Source organism: Coregonus clupeaformis, unplaced genomic scaffold, assembly GCF_020615455.1.
Source record: "Coregonus clupeaformis isolate EN_2021a unplaced genomic scaffold, ASM2061545v1 scaf0196, whole genome shotgun sequence".
In the NCBI taxonomy this organism is placed as follows: Eukaryota; Metazoa; Chordata; class Actinopteri; order Salmoniformes; family Salmonidae; genus Coregonus; species Coregonus clupeaformis.
Genome location: NW_025533651.1, coordinates 363,909 through 381,052, shown reverse-complemented (window position 1 = coordinate 381,052; position 17,144 = coordinate 363,909). Strand labels below are relative to the sequence as shown.

Here is a 17,144-nt window from a genome sequence, read left to right as displayed (position 1 = left end):
AAGACAGATCATTCTTCTAGATTTTTTTTTAGATGGGCTCTCCTTTAATAGTTCACTTTCATGTTTAATATTTTTACCTTTGAGTGCTGTCTGAAATATTTAGTCATATACTATGGCTTGTTTTTTTTTTCTTTTAGGATGAGAAGAAGCTAGAAGATACTGACCCAACATACAAAAGGAGACGAAAAGTCTGCAGTTATTTGGAAGAGGTATTTATTACCATCAAACTACAATTTCATAATGACATTCTAAGTGCACCAATGTCAAATATGGGAGAATACCATTTATTTTGGCCCTGATAACTCAAGTCACTATTTCTCATGACAGGCAACCAACGTCTCTAGTCGGAGTGCGTCCTGTGTGGGTGAGGGGAGGGAGGTGAAGGAGAACAAGGTCCGCTCCATGGCCACCCAGCTTCTGTCCAAGTTTGAGGAGAGCACCCCCAGCTTCACCCTCCGGAGACAGGTCAGAACCACCAAGATATGTCCCTCATTCCCCCTCCTCAGGACTCTGTCAGTGTTGGACAGTGTCCTCCATAGATTATACAGTACTGTAGGATGGTATAGTACCTGGCATGTTTGTTCTCGGATGTCTTGTACCACAGTGTGCTATAGAACAGAGGTGATCCATTGTGTTCCAAGGGAAAGAGCCAGGTTTGGTTTTGTGCTGTACATTTTCTGATTAAGACTTGGTTATATATCCGTGTGGTGATATACTTATCTTATCTTGCAAGTCACTTTCCCTCTTTTCTTCCTTTTCTGTCTTTCTACTAACCCTTTTCCTTGGGCTTTGTTTCTGGCTGACAAACCCCATCAGTCTCAGTGTGATTGGGGTTCTGGGAGGGCCCCTCGGCCACGCTCCATGGACATGACTGAGACCCCACGCTTCACCAACCTCAGGCAGCAGACCCCACCCAACCCTCCCCCTAAGACACAGGTAGAGGACTGGAGCAGGTCTACATACACATACCCACACTAATACACTCTGCAGAACACACACTGTCACTCAATTTTGGTATACACTTACTCACTCACTCACTCACAAACCAGTCATCACTTACCTGGAGTGAGAGTGTTTAATGTTCCCTGTGGGTTGGAAATGAAAAGTAACCCCCCAGTGAAGTAGATTCACAAGATCAAGAAAAGCATGGGGCGTAAATCTCACTCCTATTCTCTCCAGCTGTTAAACTACTGGAGCCTGGTTGCTGCAATTGCTTCTTGTTTTTTCATCAAGCTCACCCTGAGTTGACGGAGAGCCATAGACCTGCAGCTCACATGTGCTGTGTGTTTCCAGTTTCAGTCTGCAACCTGTACCAAATATGTAGCTGAGTGCACCGCTCGGCCCCCACCCCAGCCTCCTCCCAAACCCAAGCTCTCGCCCCAGCTCCAAGCCCAGCTTCAGTCTCAGCACCAGCCCCAACCCCAGTTCCAGCTCCAACCTAAGCTCCAACCCCCACCCAGCCCAAATCACACCCTCAGGAAGGTCAGACAGGCTGATCAGACACGTGCTCAACCCCAGATGCAGCCCCAGCAGCCAGAGAGCACACACTACCCTGGCTACTCTCCCTCCTGCCACTCAGCAGTCCTAGCCATGTCTAGAATGCTCCAACGCCTTCAGGAGGTGGAGGAAAAGATCACCCAGGTGACCTATTCCCCTCTCCTTTCCTCTCCTCCCCTCCCCTCTCCTTTCCTCTCATTTCCTCTCCTCTCCTTTCCTCTCCTTTTCTCTCCTTTCCTCACCTCTCATTTCCTCTCTTTTCTTCTCTATCTGTCCGTTTCTCTTTCTCTTTGTCTGCTCTGTCTTTTTCTATTGTTATTGTCTCCTACTGTGTGACCATATAAGACATCTTGGTAGGAAAAGGCTGAATATGAATGTTGAGATAATCATCATGATTATACATTTAGCATTGTATAGCACATAGTCAGCTGGTGAAGTCAAACCCTAATCATCCACACTGACCACAATGGCAAGAACAGACCCACAACCCTGGCAGAGACAAAGAGGCACAGAGGCTGCTGACTAGCAAGTTTAGCCAGTGGGCTGCCCCTTGTGGCCTTGTTCTGTGCCAGGCCTGTGTGTCTGTCTGTCTCTGCCTTGGTCTCAGTCTGCTGCTCCAGGAGCACATGTGTAAGAGTGGAGTCATCTCTGCTGGTGTGTGAAATTAGTGTTATAAAAACAGCCACTCTACTCCACACAGCAACACTATTGTTCCCTCCACCCAATAAACTATGTGTCATCTAGCTCCTTCAGTGGGAAAGTAGTCCACTTATCTTGCTTGATCATTACATTTGACATTGTAGTAATTTAGCAGACGCTCTTATCCAGAGCGATTTACAGTAGTGAGTGCATACATTTCATACTTTTTTTTCTCCGTACATTATAACCCTGATTTGGGAGTTAATAATTATGCTACTATTCAGACCCATTCATCAGACAGGGAGTATGTGGTACTGTGTTGCGGGTGCAGCTTTCTCCTTCTGATGCGTGTTCTTTGTCTCTGTGTCTCATGGTATATGTCCTGCAGAAGAAGGCTCAAACCCAGAATGCTAGAGAGTTTCACAATAAAAGTATCAAGGAGAAAGCGGTCCACCTGAGAGCACTGTTCTCTGGGGATGTGACCTCTACGTCCCAGGTGACTATCTGACCCCTGAACTCTGACCCCTTCTGCCTGCGTCACCTCTCCCATCCCTCAGTGTGTTTGTGGTGTTGCACACTCGGTCTTGTTTGGCATCGCTGCTGCACACAGTTCATATAACCCTCGCTGTGTTGATATTCAACATTCATCATCTCCAGAAGCATGACTTTTATGGCAATGTTTTCATCAGCTGCTCAGAGCCTGTAGCAACAGAACACAGCTAGCGCAGGTGATTTCAGGTTATTGTAGGACACAGTGTTCTGTTATGCAGATGTCGAATCTTAATTTGAGACAGTTTGCTACAACAGGAAAATAACCCTGCAGCAACAGGAAATGTGAATTATCATATGGATTATAATTAATGGACATTTTTTGTAAGTGTTGATACATTTTACGTTAGGGCAAATAAAGTCTGACATTTTAAAGTGGAATTTACAAACTTTAGAAACCTTTTAAAACCTTGAATAAGCTAGAAGTTTGCAAAATTCTCAGCAACAAAAGAGTGATCAAATTAAGATCCTACATCTGTAATTTAAATCACCTTCACTGTTTTAATGGAGTCAGTCAATAAATGGCTGTTTACATCATGGGTTTCAACAAGGCTTTTTTAAAACGATGTAACGCCCTGTGAAAAATGTATTGTTTAAGCAGAAATCATTCAGTTAAATGGTTCCATTACGTGATTCTATATTACCACTGAGACAGACCTGCAGAAAACGAGGTAGTCTTCTCTCTCAGCTCTGTCTGTGATGATATGTATGAGCAGCACTGGTAATTCACTTACTCTGTGTGCTCAGAGACTCAGAGGGTTTCAGCATGGACACTGTTGAAAGGTAGAATGGGGTTCTCTGTGCTTCACTGGAAGAGACTGCAGCTTTATTACTCACAGGATAAATAGTCATCAAGCAAGGTGTTTAGTGCTAGAGTAGTCATCATACTGCAATTTCCAGGACAGGAAAAAGGTATTTCCATGGTATTTTATCATCAAGACAGATACTGCACACCTTTTATAAATGTATCAATGGAAACCAGGGTAAGCTGTTGTGTTGAGGCTCAGCAGGTTGGGGCTTAGGTAATACTATGATGGGATAGTACCACGGAATACCTTTGCTTAAAGCCTATCACCCTGTGCATGCCAGTTCTCATTGTAACTTCTATCTAATTACTAACACTCATAGCTCTCTTTTAACAATCCTCTCCCTCTCTTTTCATTTGCAAATCTCCCCTGTCCCATTCCTCACCTAGCCTGAATCTGATGAACAGGCCATTCCCCCAGAGTCTGGTCCCATCCTCCCTAACCCCAGTCCAGAACTCACCTCATTATACCTTTACCCAGAAATCAGCCTTTCTACCTTCTCACGTCTTCATCCCTATTCCTCATCCTCATCCTGTCTACTCCAACATCAGGTAAAAATAACCACATCCATGTCTGTCTTACCTTCTTGTATGTGTCCCTATCACTGTGTGTCATGCTAAAACCTTTGTGATTATTCAACATTTATCATTAAGAAATACTATTCTATCTATATCGCTATAACTGAGTTGCCATTTCAATGGAACGCAATATCATGCGCTGTAGGCTTGAGGCCCAACCCACTAAGCATGCCAACTCTCGTTTAACTCCCATCTGATGCTCATAATATCTCTTCCTCTTTGACTTTCCATTTCCAAAACTTCTGTTTCCCATTCCTACACTAGTCTGGATCTGCTGGACAGACCATTCCCTCTCCTCACATCCTCCCTGCTCCCAGTCCTAAAATCTCTTCATCACTACTTTGTCCAGAAATCACCCTTTCTACATTTTCACCCCCTCATACCTGTTCTCCATCCTCCTCTTCCTCCTCTTCCTGTGTACTTCAACATCAGGTAAAAATAACCACATCCATGTCTGTGTTTCAGCATCCGTATGTGTCCCTATCATTGTGTGTCATGCTAAAACCTCTGTGATCATTCAATATTCATCATGCAGAGATATTTCACATCTTTAATCTATAGCACTATAACTGAGTTGACGTCAACATGGCATGTAGTGTTCTTGAGTTGAGACTAAGCAGGTTGAGGCTTGGTCAACATGATGGTAGAGTGCCATGGAATACCAGGTGCTGTAGGCTTGAGGCCCATCAAACTGAGCATGCCAACTATCATTGAACCTATCTGATTCTCACAATCTCTGTTTTAACAATCCTCTCCCTCTTTGACTTTCCATTCCAAAACCTCTGTTTCCCATTCCCACCCTAGTCTGGATCTGCTGAACAGACCATTCCCTCTCTTCCCATCCTCCCTGCTCCCACTCCTAAAGTCACTTCCCTCATTTGTCCAGAAATCACCCTTTCTACCTTTTCAGCCCCTCAAACCTTTTCTTCATCCTCATCCATTCTACTCCAACACAAGGTGAAATCAAGCACATCCATTTCTCACCATCTGTCTTTGTCATGCTGAAACTCATATCCCCTAATGTCAGAGCAAACATTATACTATTATTTTGATGCACTAATCTATCCCTTATCTGTCACTGAACTATTCAACTAACTTTTCTTCTATATTTCCTCTAATTCCTTCATTCTTCATGGAAAATCAAAGACCAGTCAATCTGGGGGACTAGATATGCAGCTTTGTAAGAAAGAAATGCAAAGAGAGCCCTTGAATGAGTCACATGTGGTGAGTTCCAAACCATGGCACTATTTACATTTAGCAGACACTCTTATCCAGAGCAACTTACAGTTAGTGAGTGCATACATTATTTTTTATACTGCCCCCCCCCCCGTGGGAATCGAACCCACAACCCTGGCGTTGCAAATGCCATGCTCTACCAACTGAGCTACATCCCTGCCGGCCATTCCCTCCCCTACCCTGGGCCAATTGTGCGCTGCCCCATGGGTCTCCCGGTCGCGGCCGGCTACGACAGAGCCTGGATTCAAACCAGGATCTCTAGTGGCACAGCTAGCACTGCGATGCAGTGCCTTAGACCATTGCGCCACTTGGGAGGTTATTTATGGCCACATAATTTCTATTTGCAGAGCCTGCTGCCTCTCAGAGAAACCCAAAATGATGTGCTGTCTGTTTGATTTTAAACATGATGTAATCTGGATAATTATATATATTTTAGAAGTATATATTTGTTTAACTTCTAATCTAATTTGCATGTAACTTACAGTTGTAGTTATTAACATCACAGTCATGTTGCTGTTTCAGTGTCACAGCAGTGGCTCCACACATGTATCCCAACAACAACACACTGCAATACTCCAACCAAAGCCAGAGCCTGTTTTTAATAACGTCAAACAGGTATTTTGCCCCCAGCGCCACATGCCTGCTAAAGTAACTTGTACTACCCTCTAAATCACAAAGGACATATGTAGACACAATGGTATTGCATGCAAGAAGCATGTGAGATGTTTTTTAGCTACTCTGGGGCCTCTCATGCTAAGGTTGAATGTATTTTTGTGGAGCTGCACTTTGTGGGTTAGAATGCCCATCCCAGTCCACAGATTTCTGATCAGTTTGAGCCAGCGCCGTGCAGTCAGTGCAGAGTAAAATCTGAAGCATCCAGACAGGCCCACTAGCAAACCATAATGAGAAAACATTCCTGAAAATCCTCTCCTCTTCCCTCCTCTTCCGTGGCCATATGTTTGAGCTGAGTCTCCTCTTATTTTGATGAAATAACTTGACTAATTTCCCCAAAAGCTGCCTTAGTCAGAGAATAAAGTAGTCAAATCACTGTGTGATTGCTTGAAAATTAATTTGATGGAATGTGTTGTACTGAACTGTAAGCACAGTGAAGCACAGTGACAGACATGTCTGTCTGTCTGTCTGTCTGTCTGTCTGTCTGTCTGTCTGTCTGTCTGTCTGTCTGTCTGTCTGTCTGTCTGTCTGTCTGTCTGTCTGTCTGTCTGTCTGTCTGTCTGTCTGTCTGTCTGTCTGTCTGTCTGTCTGTCTGTCTGTCTGTCTGTCTGCCTGTCTGCCTGTCTGCCTGTCTGCCTGTCTGCCTGTCTGCCTGTCTGCCTGTCTCCTGCCTGCCTGTCTGCCTGCCTGCCTGCCTGCCTGCCTGCCTGCCTGCCTGCCTGCCTGCCTGCCTGCCTGCCTGCCTCCCCTGCCTGCCTGCCCTGCCTGCCTGCCTGCCTGCCTGCCTGCCTCCCTCCTGCCTGCGCCTGCCTGCCTGCCTGCCTGCCTGCCTGCCTGCCGCCTGCCTGCCTGCCTGCCTGCCTGCCTGCTCCTGCCTGCCTGCCTGCCTGCCTGCCTGCCTGCCTGCCTGCCTGCCTGCCTGCCTGCCTGCCTGCCTGCCTGCCTGCCTGCCTGCCTGCCTGCCTGCCTGCCTGCCTGCCTGCCTGCCTGCCTGCCTGCCTGCCTGCCTGCCTGCCTGCCTGCCTGTCTATCCTAACTTTAAGATGTGAACTATCACTTTTGCTTTCATCATTCTGTCCTTTATTCTTACTCTCTTTCTGTCTTCCTCCCTGTCTTCCTCCTCTATTCCTCCCTGTCTTCCTCCTCTCTTCCTCCCTGTCTTCCTCCTCTCTTCCTCCCTGTCTTCCTCCCTGTCTTCCTCCTCTCTTCCTCACTGTCTTCCTCCTCTCTTCCTCCCTGTCTTCCTCCTCTCTTCCTCCCTGTCTTCCTCATGTCTTCCTCCTCTCTTCCTCCCTTTCTTCCTCCTCACTTCCTCTCTGTCTTCCTCTCTTCCTCCCTGTCTTCCTCCTGTCTTTTCCTCCTTGCTGCTTGTCAGCGGACGGTGGGGAAGGTGTCTCTGGCCATAGCAGCCAGGGCTGTGAAGCTGGTCACCCTCAATGAGACTGACCACAGGCCTAAAGCCTCCACCCCCTGTTCACCCCCAGCCTCTCCACCTCTGTCTCCGGTAAGCATGTCTGGCTGAGCATACAGCCACTCAGACTGTACCAGCCTTGAACAACAGCTCTTATCTGGGTGAAGAACATAGACTATGTCCCAGGCCCTGTCGCCGAGTCAGATGAAGAGAGATTGTGTCAAATAAGGATTGGGATGATTATTCTTTGCAGGACAATGACTCATTATACTTTGTGAACTAAAGGCCAAACTCGGCCATAAGGCCTTTTAGGGTCAAAATTGTGCATCACTCCCCCATTATCATAATTTGCTGTGCTGACAACGTTTGTAGCACTGTCTGTCTGTTCTGTTTCCCAGGGTTCCTTGCGAAGGGAGTTCCCCGGTTCTGGTGACAAGTGTCACTCCTGTCAGAAGCGTGTATACGTGGTGGAGAGGATCAGTGCTGAGGGACTTTATTTCCACAGGGAGTGCTTTCGCTGTGACACCTGTGGCTCCGCCCTGCGCCAGGGAGGCCATGCCTTCGACTCTGAGCAGGGTATGTGTTTCCAAACACTAAGGTTTAGATGTTCGTATACTGTCAATCAATGAATCAATCAGCCAATCAATCAATCAAATCCGCAGTTGTCACTAAGTGCTATACAGATACCAAGCCTAAAACCCCAAAGAGCAAACGATGCAGATGTAGTGGAACGGTGGCTAGGAAAAACTCCCTAGAAAGGCAGGAACCTAGGAAGAAATCTAGAGAGGAACCAGGCTCTGAGCGGTGGCCAATCCTCTTCTGGCTGTGCCCGGTAGAGATAATAAACTGTTTATGTGCCCATTTGTCTTATAAAGACAGGTCAACAAGCTTCTTACCTTGTTTTTCTAAATCCTCTTTTGGTCATGTTCAATTAGGCAAGTTATACTGCAAGCTGCACTTCACACAACGTAAAAATGGAATGAACCATCGAAGGACATTCAATTCACATCTGGTAATTGTTCTTGATCATTCAATCATCCACTTCCCATTGTCATTTTGATGTTAATTTGTGTGACGTCTTTGTGACTAAATGGGTCTCTCCCTCAGGGTCAGAATGGAGCCGGGGTTCAGGAGGGATCAGGGACTCCCAACGGTGACACAACAGACGACCTGCAGAGCCAGTCACCAGGTACCTTCAGCTCCCGCCTGAGGAAGAGCCTGAGCTGGCCCCTGAGTGTGACCCGGGCTGTGTGTGACTCCCCCCGCCGCCTGTCTCGCTGGGTGCATGGTACAGCCCAGGCCATGGGCCTCCACCTTAGGGCCAATGTGCAGGACTATGCCTTCCTGTATGAGCTGCTGAGCCTGGGAGTGCCCCTGCTGTTCATACTCCAGGAGGTGCTGCTGCAGATGTACTCTGAGACCGGGCCTGTCTCCCAGTCCATCCAGCCCCTACTGCTGTGGCTGGAGGAACACCTGGGCCACAGGCTCATGTAGAGGCCCACCAGGGAGGGAAGCCTAATCCTTACCCTGTCCCTAACCCTCGTGCAATAGGGTCTGAAGCCTGGCCGAACATTAACTGGCGTATCTTGCATTTGTGCCATGTCATATGATGGCAAGCTACCGTTTGACCATGTGTACAGGCACCTTGTTAATATTTTCTCACAGAATATGTAGCTATCAGTGCATTAGATCTAGTCCTACACCAACCAAAGAACAAATAACATTTCCCAAGCAGTAGCTTGGTTTGTTAAACGTGTGATAGTTTTTCATGAACATTATATTGTTCTTTATCATGAGGGGTAATGTACTGTACATGGTTTCATGGTGGTCTAAATAATTTACAGTATGTGTTTGATATGACTGCTGAAATCATTCAATCTATATTGCTCTAGAGTTTAGTCTTTCAACAACTGGCTGTCAAAATGGAGCCAGTTTTTACATGGCTTAACTCAGGTTATGACAGATTTTTTGTGTGGAAAAAGTAATCTAAATGAAAAGACTGACTTGAAGCACTTTAACTTGGGGAGCTACCTTGGCCTGTGGCTGATGCCTGATGAATGGTGTGGGAGTTAATGGCTGCCTAATGATTGTCCAGGCCTTGGATAATGACTAGTGCTGACACTGCACATTTACTAAACCCTGCTGAACTCACAGGTCGGGGTCGGGGGCCAACGTGGATCTGTGCTCGACCAGATTTTCTCATATTCTTTTCAATTTCAGTATTGTTTGACACATAAGTTTACATTTGAACATTGTTATTGTAAGATCTCCTATGACACCATGACCGTAGTGTACTTTCGCTACACATTATGATAACTTTTATTGCTTATTTTTTTGGCCCAGTGCCTCCAGTATGCATTGTCCGTTGTACTTAAAAAGTGGAAGAAGTTTCATGGCCATGGGCTTTGGTTTACTACTCCAGTTCATGGACTGTTTAATGCTCACTCATTGCTGCCACCTTTTGGTGAAACAGATGGAAGGCCAAATTCAATTTACTGTATGATGAGGTGGAATAAGGGACAACCTTCTAAAGAGTTGTTGTATGTTTGTAATAGAGGAGGTTTTCTTCATTTTTGTTATTTTGTACAAGTCTATTTCACTTAAATATGTTTTTCATAATGTAAAGAATATTGCTGAAAGGAATTGTTCAGGAGGACAGAATCTGACATGATAACACAGGCTATGTTTGAAGGCTGTGGTGTGTATGTGCTTGCCACTAATCTCACTGTTAATAACAATGTTAAGTATGATATCAGGATCTCAGCTTTACTACCAATACAAATTCCAAAGATACAGTTCTTGCACTTTAAAAATGCGAAGTGTTTTCAGCCCTAACCAGAAGTTACATCATTCATGCAGTACACTGTACAGTGCTAAATTGTGTGTTGTTGAATAGGACATTCTCATGCATTTCTCAATGCTTTTCTTTGACTATCTAACATTTACAAACTTTCTATGCATTTTAACTGGATTTGATCCTTTCTCTGATTTTTCTCTGTATTCTAACCTACTATATTTCCTTCCTTTCATTTCTCCTCTTGTTCACTTGAAGTTTATTTTCAACTTTCTGATGATGAGCCTCCTGATTGGTTAGGAGACATGCCATTCTGAAGGTGATCACCTGCATGGTCACATGGTTTTGTGAATAATGTTTTGGAGTGGATGCCTGGTCAGATTAGTCCCAGTTACTGTCAGCACTTCCACACACAAGTAAGACATGCTTCTAACCCCTTTAGAACATTGTGTGTTTGAGCGACAGACTGCAGTTTTTTTGCATTGGATTTTTCTATTTCGTCTGCATCTGCACTCCCAGCAGAACCATAACTACAGCACACACTTGTTATTGGGGTAAAGTAGGTTGAAACACATTGTAATATAATGTTCAAAGTCACACCTTCTAAGAGACTGTCTTTTTTGTTTTGGTCTTCCTAAGTGCATGTTGAAAGATTGACAGACCGCTTTCTGTCATGTAAAGGCATACCACCTTTTCTCCCATCTTTTGCCATCTTTCTTTCTTTCTCCTTCTCTCTTCTAGAAGCTGTCACCCAGGACAACTTTTTCTTGACCCACACAAACGAAGGGAATTCATCTCCCAACAGGTTCATAACTCATGTTGTCTTGAATGAATACATTGAATAATGTATCATGGGACTTCAAATGCAGCCTGCTTTTCTCATGGAGATTCTGTGTTGCTTTATGTATGTTCTAAAGCAACACATGTAAATAAATGAACTGAGTGATTTGTCATACTGATCCAGTTTCTGTCATTCTTTCATACATCACAATGTTGTTCTCCCCATGGTTTGATATGGCACATAGAAAAGTACAAATAGGGGTAGCATGTTTAAGTCAAGCCGTTCAGCATCACATAGTATACAGGCGCAGTATTCAATTCAAAGTAAACCCTAAACATGAACTCCCCTTACAGAGCATTTAGTCTACATACCATGTCTCCTGAATTAAAATGTAGAATTGGACGGGTTAAGTCCCTCTGTCCCAGTGCTGATAAGGCCCCAGGCCAGACAGACATGTTCCTGGATGGGTTCCTGGAACCGTGAGAGCCAGAAAGGATTATTTGGTGATGAGGTCACAGGGGACATGTCAAACCATACAACTCTCTCTCCAGCCAGCCCACTGTAGTTCTGCCAGATATGGTTCTCACAGGAGGGAGTCAGTTCTCCATATTCATCTTAGTCAACAGCCATGAAATCATCTCTCATCATACCTGGTTAAGATGTTTTATTGTCACATACAGTACACCAGATAGGTGCAGTGTTACAGGGTCAGCCATAGTAGTACGGCACCCCTGGAGCAAATTAGAGTTAAGTGCCTTGCTCAAGGGCACATCGACAGACTTTTCACTTTGTCGGCTCGGGTATACGAACCAGCGACCGTTCACTTACTGGCCCAACGCTCTAACAGCTACGCTACATGCCACCCCACACCACTAGAATACTTTTTTTTTTTTAAGCTTCTACTTTGGAATTTAAAGTGTTTTTTTATTGTGTGTACTGTTTATAAAGAATATAATTATTTCAAAGGAAACGTCATACAATCAATGTATTATACTAGCTGCCACAGCATGTGTCCCTGGCTGCATTATCATCAGTATCCAATACCTTCCATTAGCTTTGCTTTTAAGGGGAAAGCTTGATTTAATGTAATCACAACAGAGGTACAGACTATTGAAGCACTCTTTTTTCTAGTATCATCCACTTGTCCCTTCAACCTATCACCATGGAAACCAAAAGACCCTTCAGCCAAACACACTTGCAATCCCTAATGTCTGTTTCTCTGAGTCCTCAGAGCCTCTCACACAAACATTTGAGGGAAATGTTCCAAACCAAACATCAACTTTAAGTATACTGTTGACCTGGGACATCTGCTAGACCGAGCCTGGACGGGCCTAGATATTTTGTTCAGAAACTTTGCATCACACAGTGTGACGGACCAGTGGTGTGTGTGCTGTGATGCAATCAAAGCTCCTGGGGTCAGCAGGTTGTGCCTCACTCCCACCTCCAGTACAGCAGAGATCAGGGAGAGGCTGAGGAAATGTGACCCCTAAAAAAATCAAAAGGTCTACAGATGGCCACGTGTTTAAAAGCAACTTTCTTGACTAAATAATAATGGAGTTTTGTAAAAGCAATGTATTTCAGTGAGATAAATCATGAGACATACAGGTGTGTCTCTTTTGTGTTGTAATAAAGTAGGTATTCTACTTTATTCATCTGCTGCCTTCAGAGCATTCAACCCAAAGCATAGATGTGAGATTGTCAATTGAGAAATGCCAACCATTTTACCTTCGCCATTGGAGCTATCAAGTCAAGGGTAAATGTGCATAGCTAACATTATTTGGTAATTGAGTGATCAATAGGACAGAATATAATAAATGATTTGTAAAGAATGTGTAAAATCATTTTTTAAGAAAAATACAGTTTTGTCCAGGGGCAAGCTTACATTTTTCAAGTGGTATTTGAGCTATTTAATGTCTTCAGAAATTACAGAACAATTACTTGCGAAGGTAAATTGCACTCAACTGAAGTAGCACACTCTCTTGACAGTCAATTAAAGTTGACCTCCTTGACATGAAATGTTCTATTCAGCAGCTGTGCTTTGTAAATCACTGACTGATTATAGTCATATGGGCAGAAGGTAGCTTAGTGGTTAAGAGTGTTGTGCCAGTAACCGAAAGGTCGCTGGTTCTAATCCCCGAGCCGACTAGGTGAAAAATCTGTCGATGTGCCCTTGAGCAAGGCACTTAACCCTAGTTGCTCTGGATAAGAGTGTCTCCTAAATGACTGAAATGTTTAATATGTGGATGGTTAAGGGACTGAGAACTGTTTTTCCTATCTGACCTGGATGAGATTAACTTTGAGCCTCTGATGACACCCACTGGCGGAATCACTGTTTTCAATAACAGTGTGCTATGGCTCCACTTTCTACTCTGACTCACACCTTCCCCTCAGTCTGATCCCTGATCTATGTCACTGTCCCAGGAGAGGGAGGGTGATGAGACATTAATATATAGTGCCTGTGTATCTCACTCTCCCCTACTCTGTCTCTCCTCTGCCACTGTACTGTATGTCTGCCTCTCTGTCTGTGAGGGTCTTCCTCTCTTGTCTCCACCTTTTCCTTTTCCTGTTGTACCTCTTGCCCCTTCCTTCCTCCTCTGTCATCACCCGTTGCTGTGCAGCTCTGCTAGGCAATATCAATACCCTCTGGACTCTAGTTCTCACAGTGACTATTGTGATCTCAACAATCTCAAAAATAAACTTTAAAAGGGTCAAATGAGGTTATCTAAGTTATTAACTGATCACTTTTATGAGTCATTTACGGGTTGGCAACTACCATCTACTACAGCTCATAACAGTTTAATTGAATGATTCTATCCTACTGATTATATTTCATGTCCTCTAACATGTCATTGGAACAGGTAATCACTAGAGAGCACTGTTGTTTAGAAAGAGGCTCATATCAAGGGATCATGGAAATGACCCAAAAATGCCTCTATGTAATTGTTTAATATGTGGGTTCAGGCATTGGCCAGCATAAACATGTTTAAAAGAACAAAGGCCTACAGCATACCGATAGAATCGGAACACTTTCTTCCTCTTTCTCTCTCCAACTTTCTCACTTGTTCAGCTCACTGAACCATTTCTACCATCAGCTTCAGGCAGGTTTATGTTGGTATCACAATATGCACAGTGGCTGATTTGATATCTCTCCTATCAGACCACACTGGCTGCTCCATGCTTAATGTCATTTACAACAGGATGAAATCTCGCCTGAATAATCGTATTGCTCAAGGGAGGGTCTGTTTGATCCCCAGTGTTTGGCTCCCATTATATGGCTCACCTCTCTATTGTTAGATAAGGCAGTTCGGTGACAAACAGGCCAAGTTGTACAGGACAGACTGCATTATCTTCCCAAGGGAAAGGTTAAGGTGCTCTGAATACCACGACCTTCAGTCACATCTCAATCTGACAAACAATGTGACCATGTGCCAACCTGTCAGAACCAACATGTGATCATTGCTGAACCAGATTCTAATGAAGTCTATCAGTTGAAGGAAATTAAAGATTTCAGTTTCTATTTTGGGAACCTGCTGAATAGCTAGCTATCAGTTGTGATAACCGCTTCTATTCATTTATTTTATACATTTTGTATAACCACATCTCTTGACGTCAGTTATTTAACATGGAACAGATGTCTGGGCAAGTGGAGGTACCAGATGCTATATAGTACAGTACCTAAGGGTTATCTGCCTATTAACTGGCTAGTGATATTAAATTCAATCACTGGCTGAGAACAAATCATGCAAAGTCATTTAGACCCAGCACACACTCCTTGTTTACGCAATTGAAGAGAACAGAGATGCAGTTTAAAAGCATTTAGCCCAACCAAACTGCACAGATTATCTCTTTGGCATTGGATTACTTGTCTGTCATGGACACAGCATTTAATGCCTGGAGATGGAATTGGTGAGAGCTGGGGTTAACTTAGACCAGTTATGAAGGGCAAGTCAAGTATCACAGTGATAACTCAAGTCTGTTTTGATGTGTGCACAAGTGTTTGTGTGTGTCACTGCTGCATCTGAGGTGTCCTCTGCCTGTGAACTTGACAGTCCTTAACCTGGGCAACGTTTTGAAATAACAGCAGTGTATCAGTCAAGAGGCATGTTGTTAATTCAGTACGTTATGATCAGCGTGTTCTGGGAGTCCACCTGCGAGCCGCACTCATGACGTAAGGGCTCAGATGAGACAGTAGTCCATTGTGTAGGGTGACAGGGTGCATGGCCCTGGATGGTGGATAGAGAGGTGGGACTTCAGTGAGAGGAAGGGGAGCATTTTAGGGTTTTATTCTTTGTTATTCTTTGTGTCTGTGGAGCTGACCACAGCGGGGAGTTAAAGGAGGCACAGAGGAGGCCGGATGCCGAGGTCGAGGGGATGTGGAGGTGTAAGGAGGAGGGCTGTGGGCTCAGTGCTTCCCCTCCTCTCTAACGTGCTCCTCATGCCTCACTCCACGGCAGGATCCTTCCAGCACAGGGGAAAAATCTAACAGAGCTGACACGGCCATGGGGAACACATGCACTGACAAATAATCACACAAGCCCTATCACAGATCTCTCTCATTAATTGTGTCTAGTCTCAAGAGTTACATTCCCACCTCTGCATGTGATCAACACAACAGAAGCTGCAGGCACATGTTGAATGTGATTTCAGAAATAAATGTATCTCTAACAGCAGAGCAAAGACCGATATGAGGTTTCAGTCACACAAAACATATGTCAAGTGGCCCTGCTCTTACCCCTCACTGTCTTTCACAGAACTGAGTATGGCACAGCAAGGGGCATTGGTAGAATAATGCTATAAAATGGAATCCACTGCAGAGGTCACTGTTCGTTGTTGTATCTGCCTGTCCTCTCTGCTCATCCCCGTGGACTACAATGTGACTATGGACTGACCCTGGGAGCATTTCATATTTTCATGTAAATGCCCTTACCTTAAATAGAAAAAAACAGTTGTTCACACAGGTTATATAATAACAATGATTGGCATTAAAAAAGAATAGCAATCTGAGGCTGAAATTGCAGTGAAATTACAGAAGATGTGAGCGGCAATGAAAATAGAAAGCTGTGGAGAGGATAAATAAAAAAAATGCACAATTTCATTATCTTAGCACTTTCCAAATCATTCCCTTAAATGGAACAAATGTTCCCCCAGCAAAAAAACACATTGTTACAGTAAATATATCTCAGAAGAGTAATAGCTACAAGTGTTAATTATAAATCATGTCTCAGGAGAAATACTGTATGTAGGACTTCTATTCCTTTTACTGTATAACTCCTGATGGCAGAAGAAAAATATATAAGTTGGTAAGCATGCTCTTAGTCATATCAGTTGAGTGCTAATATCAGTCAATTTGATTATGTAATTCTTAAAGCCTGCCTTAAAACAAGCTGCTATGAGCATATCTGTCCATCTCTTGTCAAATAACAGAACGTCAGTCTAGTGAAATGCATTTGAAAGCTTGGTCAGATGGGTCAAACTCAATGTTAGAGCTCTTGGGGTGAAGTGGCCCCTTGTCTGAGGCCAGACGTCCAGGCCAGAGGGGCTCTTCACTGTCTGCACCAGGGCCATGCCACAGATAGTCCAACAGTACTGCATGGGAAATATCTCCTCTAATGACAGCCCAGCGCAAGGCCAGGGCCATTGTGCATTTTGTTTACATGGCTTTGTTCACATAATTGTATCAAAAGAGAGGGCAAAAGGGCTGCACTGTGAATAGGCCTTTTGTCAACCCAGCGTTTTTCATAAAACTAGACAGCAAGAGTATGTTACTATTATTGAAAAAACAATACACAAAAATGTATTTATTATCATCTGCATATTTGATTACATTCCAAAATGTTGGAGGTAAATAATGTGGCAGCAATGTCTAGGCCTGTGTTGTCAAGTAGAGGCTTGAATGTAATTGATTTGCTAACAGCTCTCATCACTTGCCTGGTCAGCTGTGCTAGCTAGACCAAGTTCACCAGATCATTAGCAGAACGAGGCAACAAAGCAAGGAAGCCAGTTGATTGATCCTGTCTGTGGTAAATAAGCAATAATGTATTGATCTGGCTCAACACTGATTGAGTCAGCTGCCTTGTCTTACCCATTCTCCCCCACTAAGGATGGGGGTCCTTGAACAAGTTTGTTACACTCCTTGTTAGGACTGCAGAATAAGTGTGCTGTAGATCATTGATGATATATC

General features: G+C 44.2%; 1 protein-coding gene across 9 annotated transcripts in view; it reads left to right on the top strand.

Annotated features, from left to right (window-relative positions):
* Window positions 1–11,141, top strand: part of LOC121559486 (F-actin-monooxygenase MICAL2-like) — a 49,334-nt gene extending 38,193 nt beyond the window's left edge. The window contains exons 15-30 of one of the 9 annotated variants that reach the window (XM_045214098.1): window positions 138–209; window positions 328–465; window positions 817–936; window positions 1,294–1,641; window positions 2,525–2,632; window positions 3,881–4,042; window positions 4,334–4,501; window positions 4,874–5,026; window positions 5,216–5,293; window positions 5,828–5,920; window positions 7,353–7,481; window positions 7,787–7,964; window positions 8,324–8,400; window positions 8,496–8,577; window positions 10,441–10,501; window positions 10,924–11,141. In XM_045214098.1, coding sequence (XP_045070033.1) covers window positions 138–209; window positions 328–465; window positions 817–936; window positions 1,294–1,641; window positions 2,525–2,632; window positions 3,881–4,042; window positions 4,334–4,501; window positions 4,874–5,026; window positions 5,216–5,293; window positions 5,828–5,920; window positions 7,353–7,481; window positions 7,787–7,964; window positions 8,324–8,400; window positions 8,496–8,577; window positions 10,441–10,499 — 1,965 coding nt within the window. In that variant the 3' untranslated portion in view covers window positions 10,500–10,501; window positions 10,924–11,141. Of the gene's footprint in view, window positions 1–137; window positions 210–327; window positions 466–816; window positions 937–1,293; window positions 1,642–2,524; window positions 2,633–3,880; window positions 4,043–4,333; window positions 4,502–4,873; window positions 5,027–5,215; window positions 5,318–5,827; window positions 5,921–7,352; window positions 7,482–7,786; window positions 7,965–8,323; window positions 8,401–8,495 lie in introns of those variants that run through there. The other 8 variants (XR_006658401.1, XM_045214097.1, XM_045214096.1 and 5 more) reach the window with 8 other exon arrangements.
* The last annotated feature ends 6,003 nt before the right edge of the window (window positions 11,142–17,144 follow it).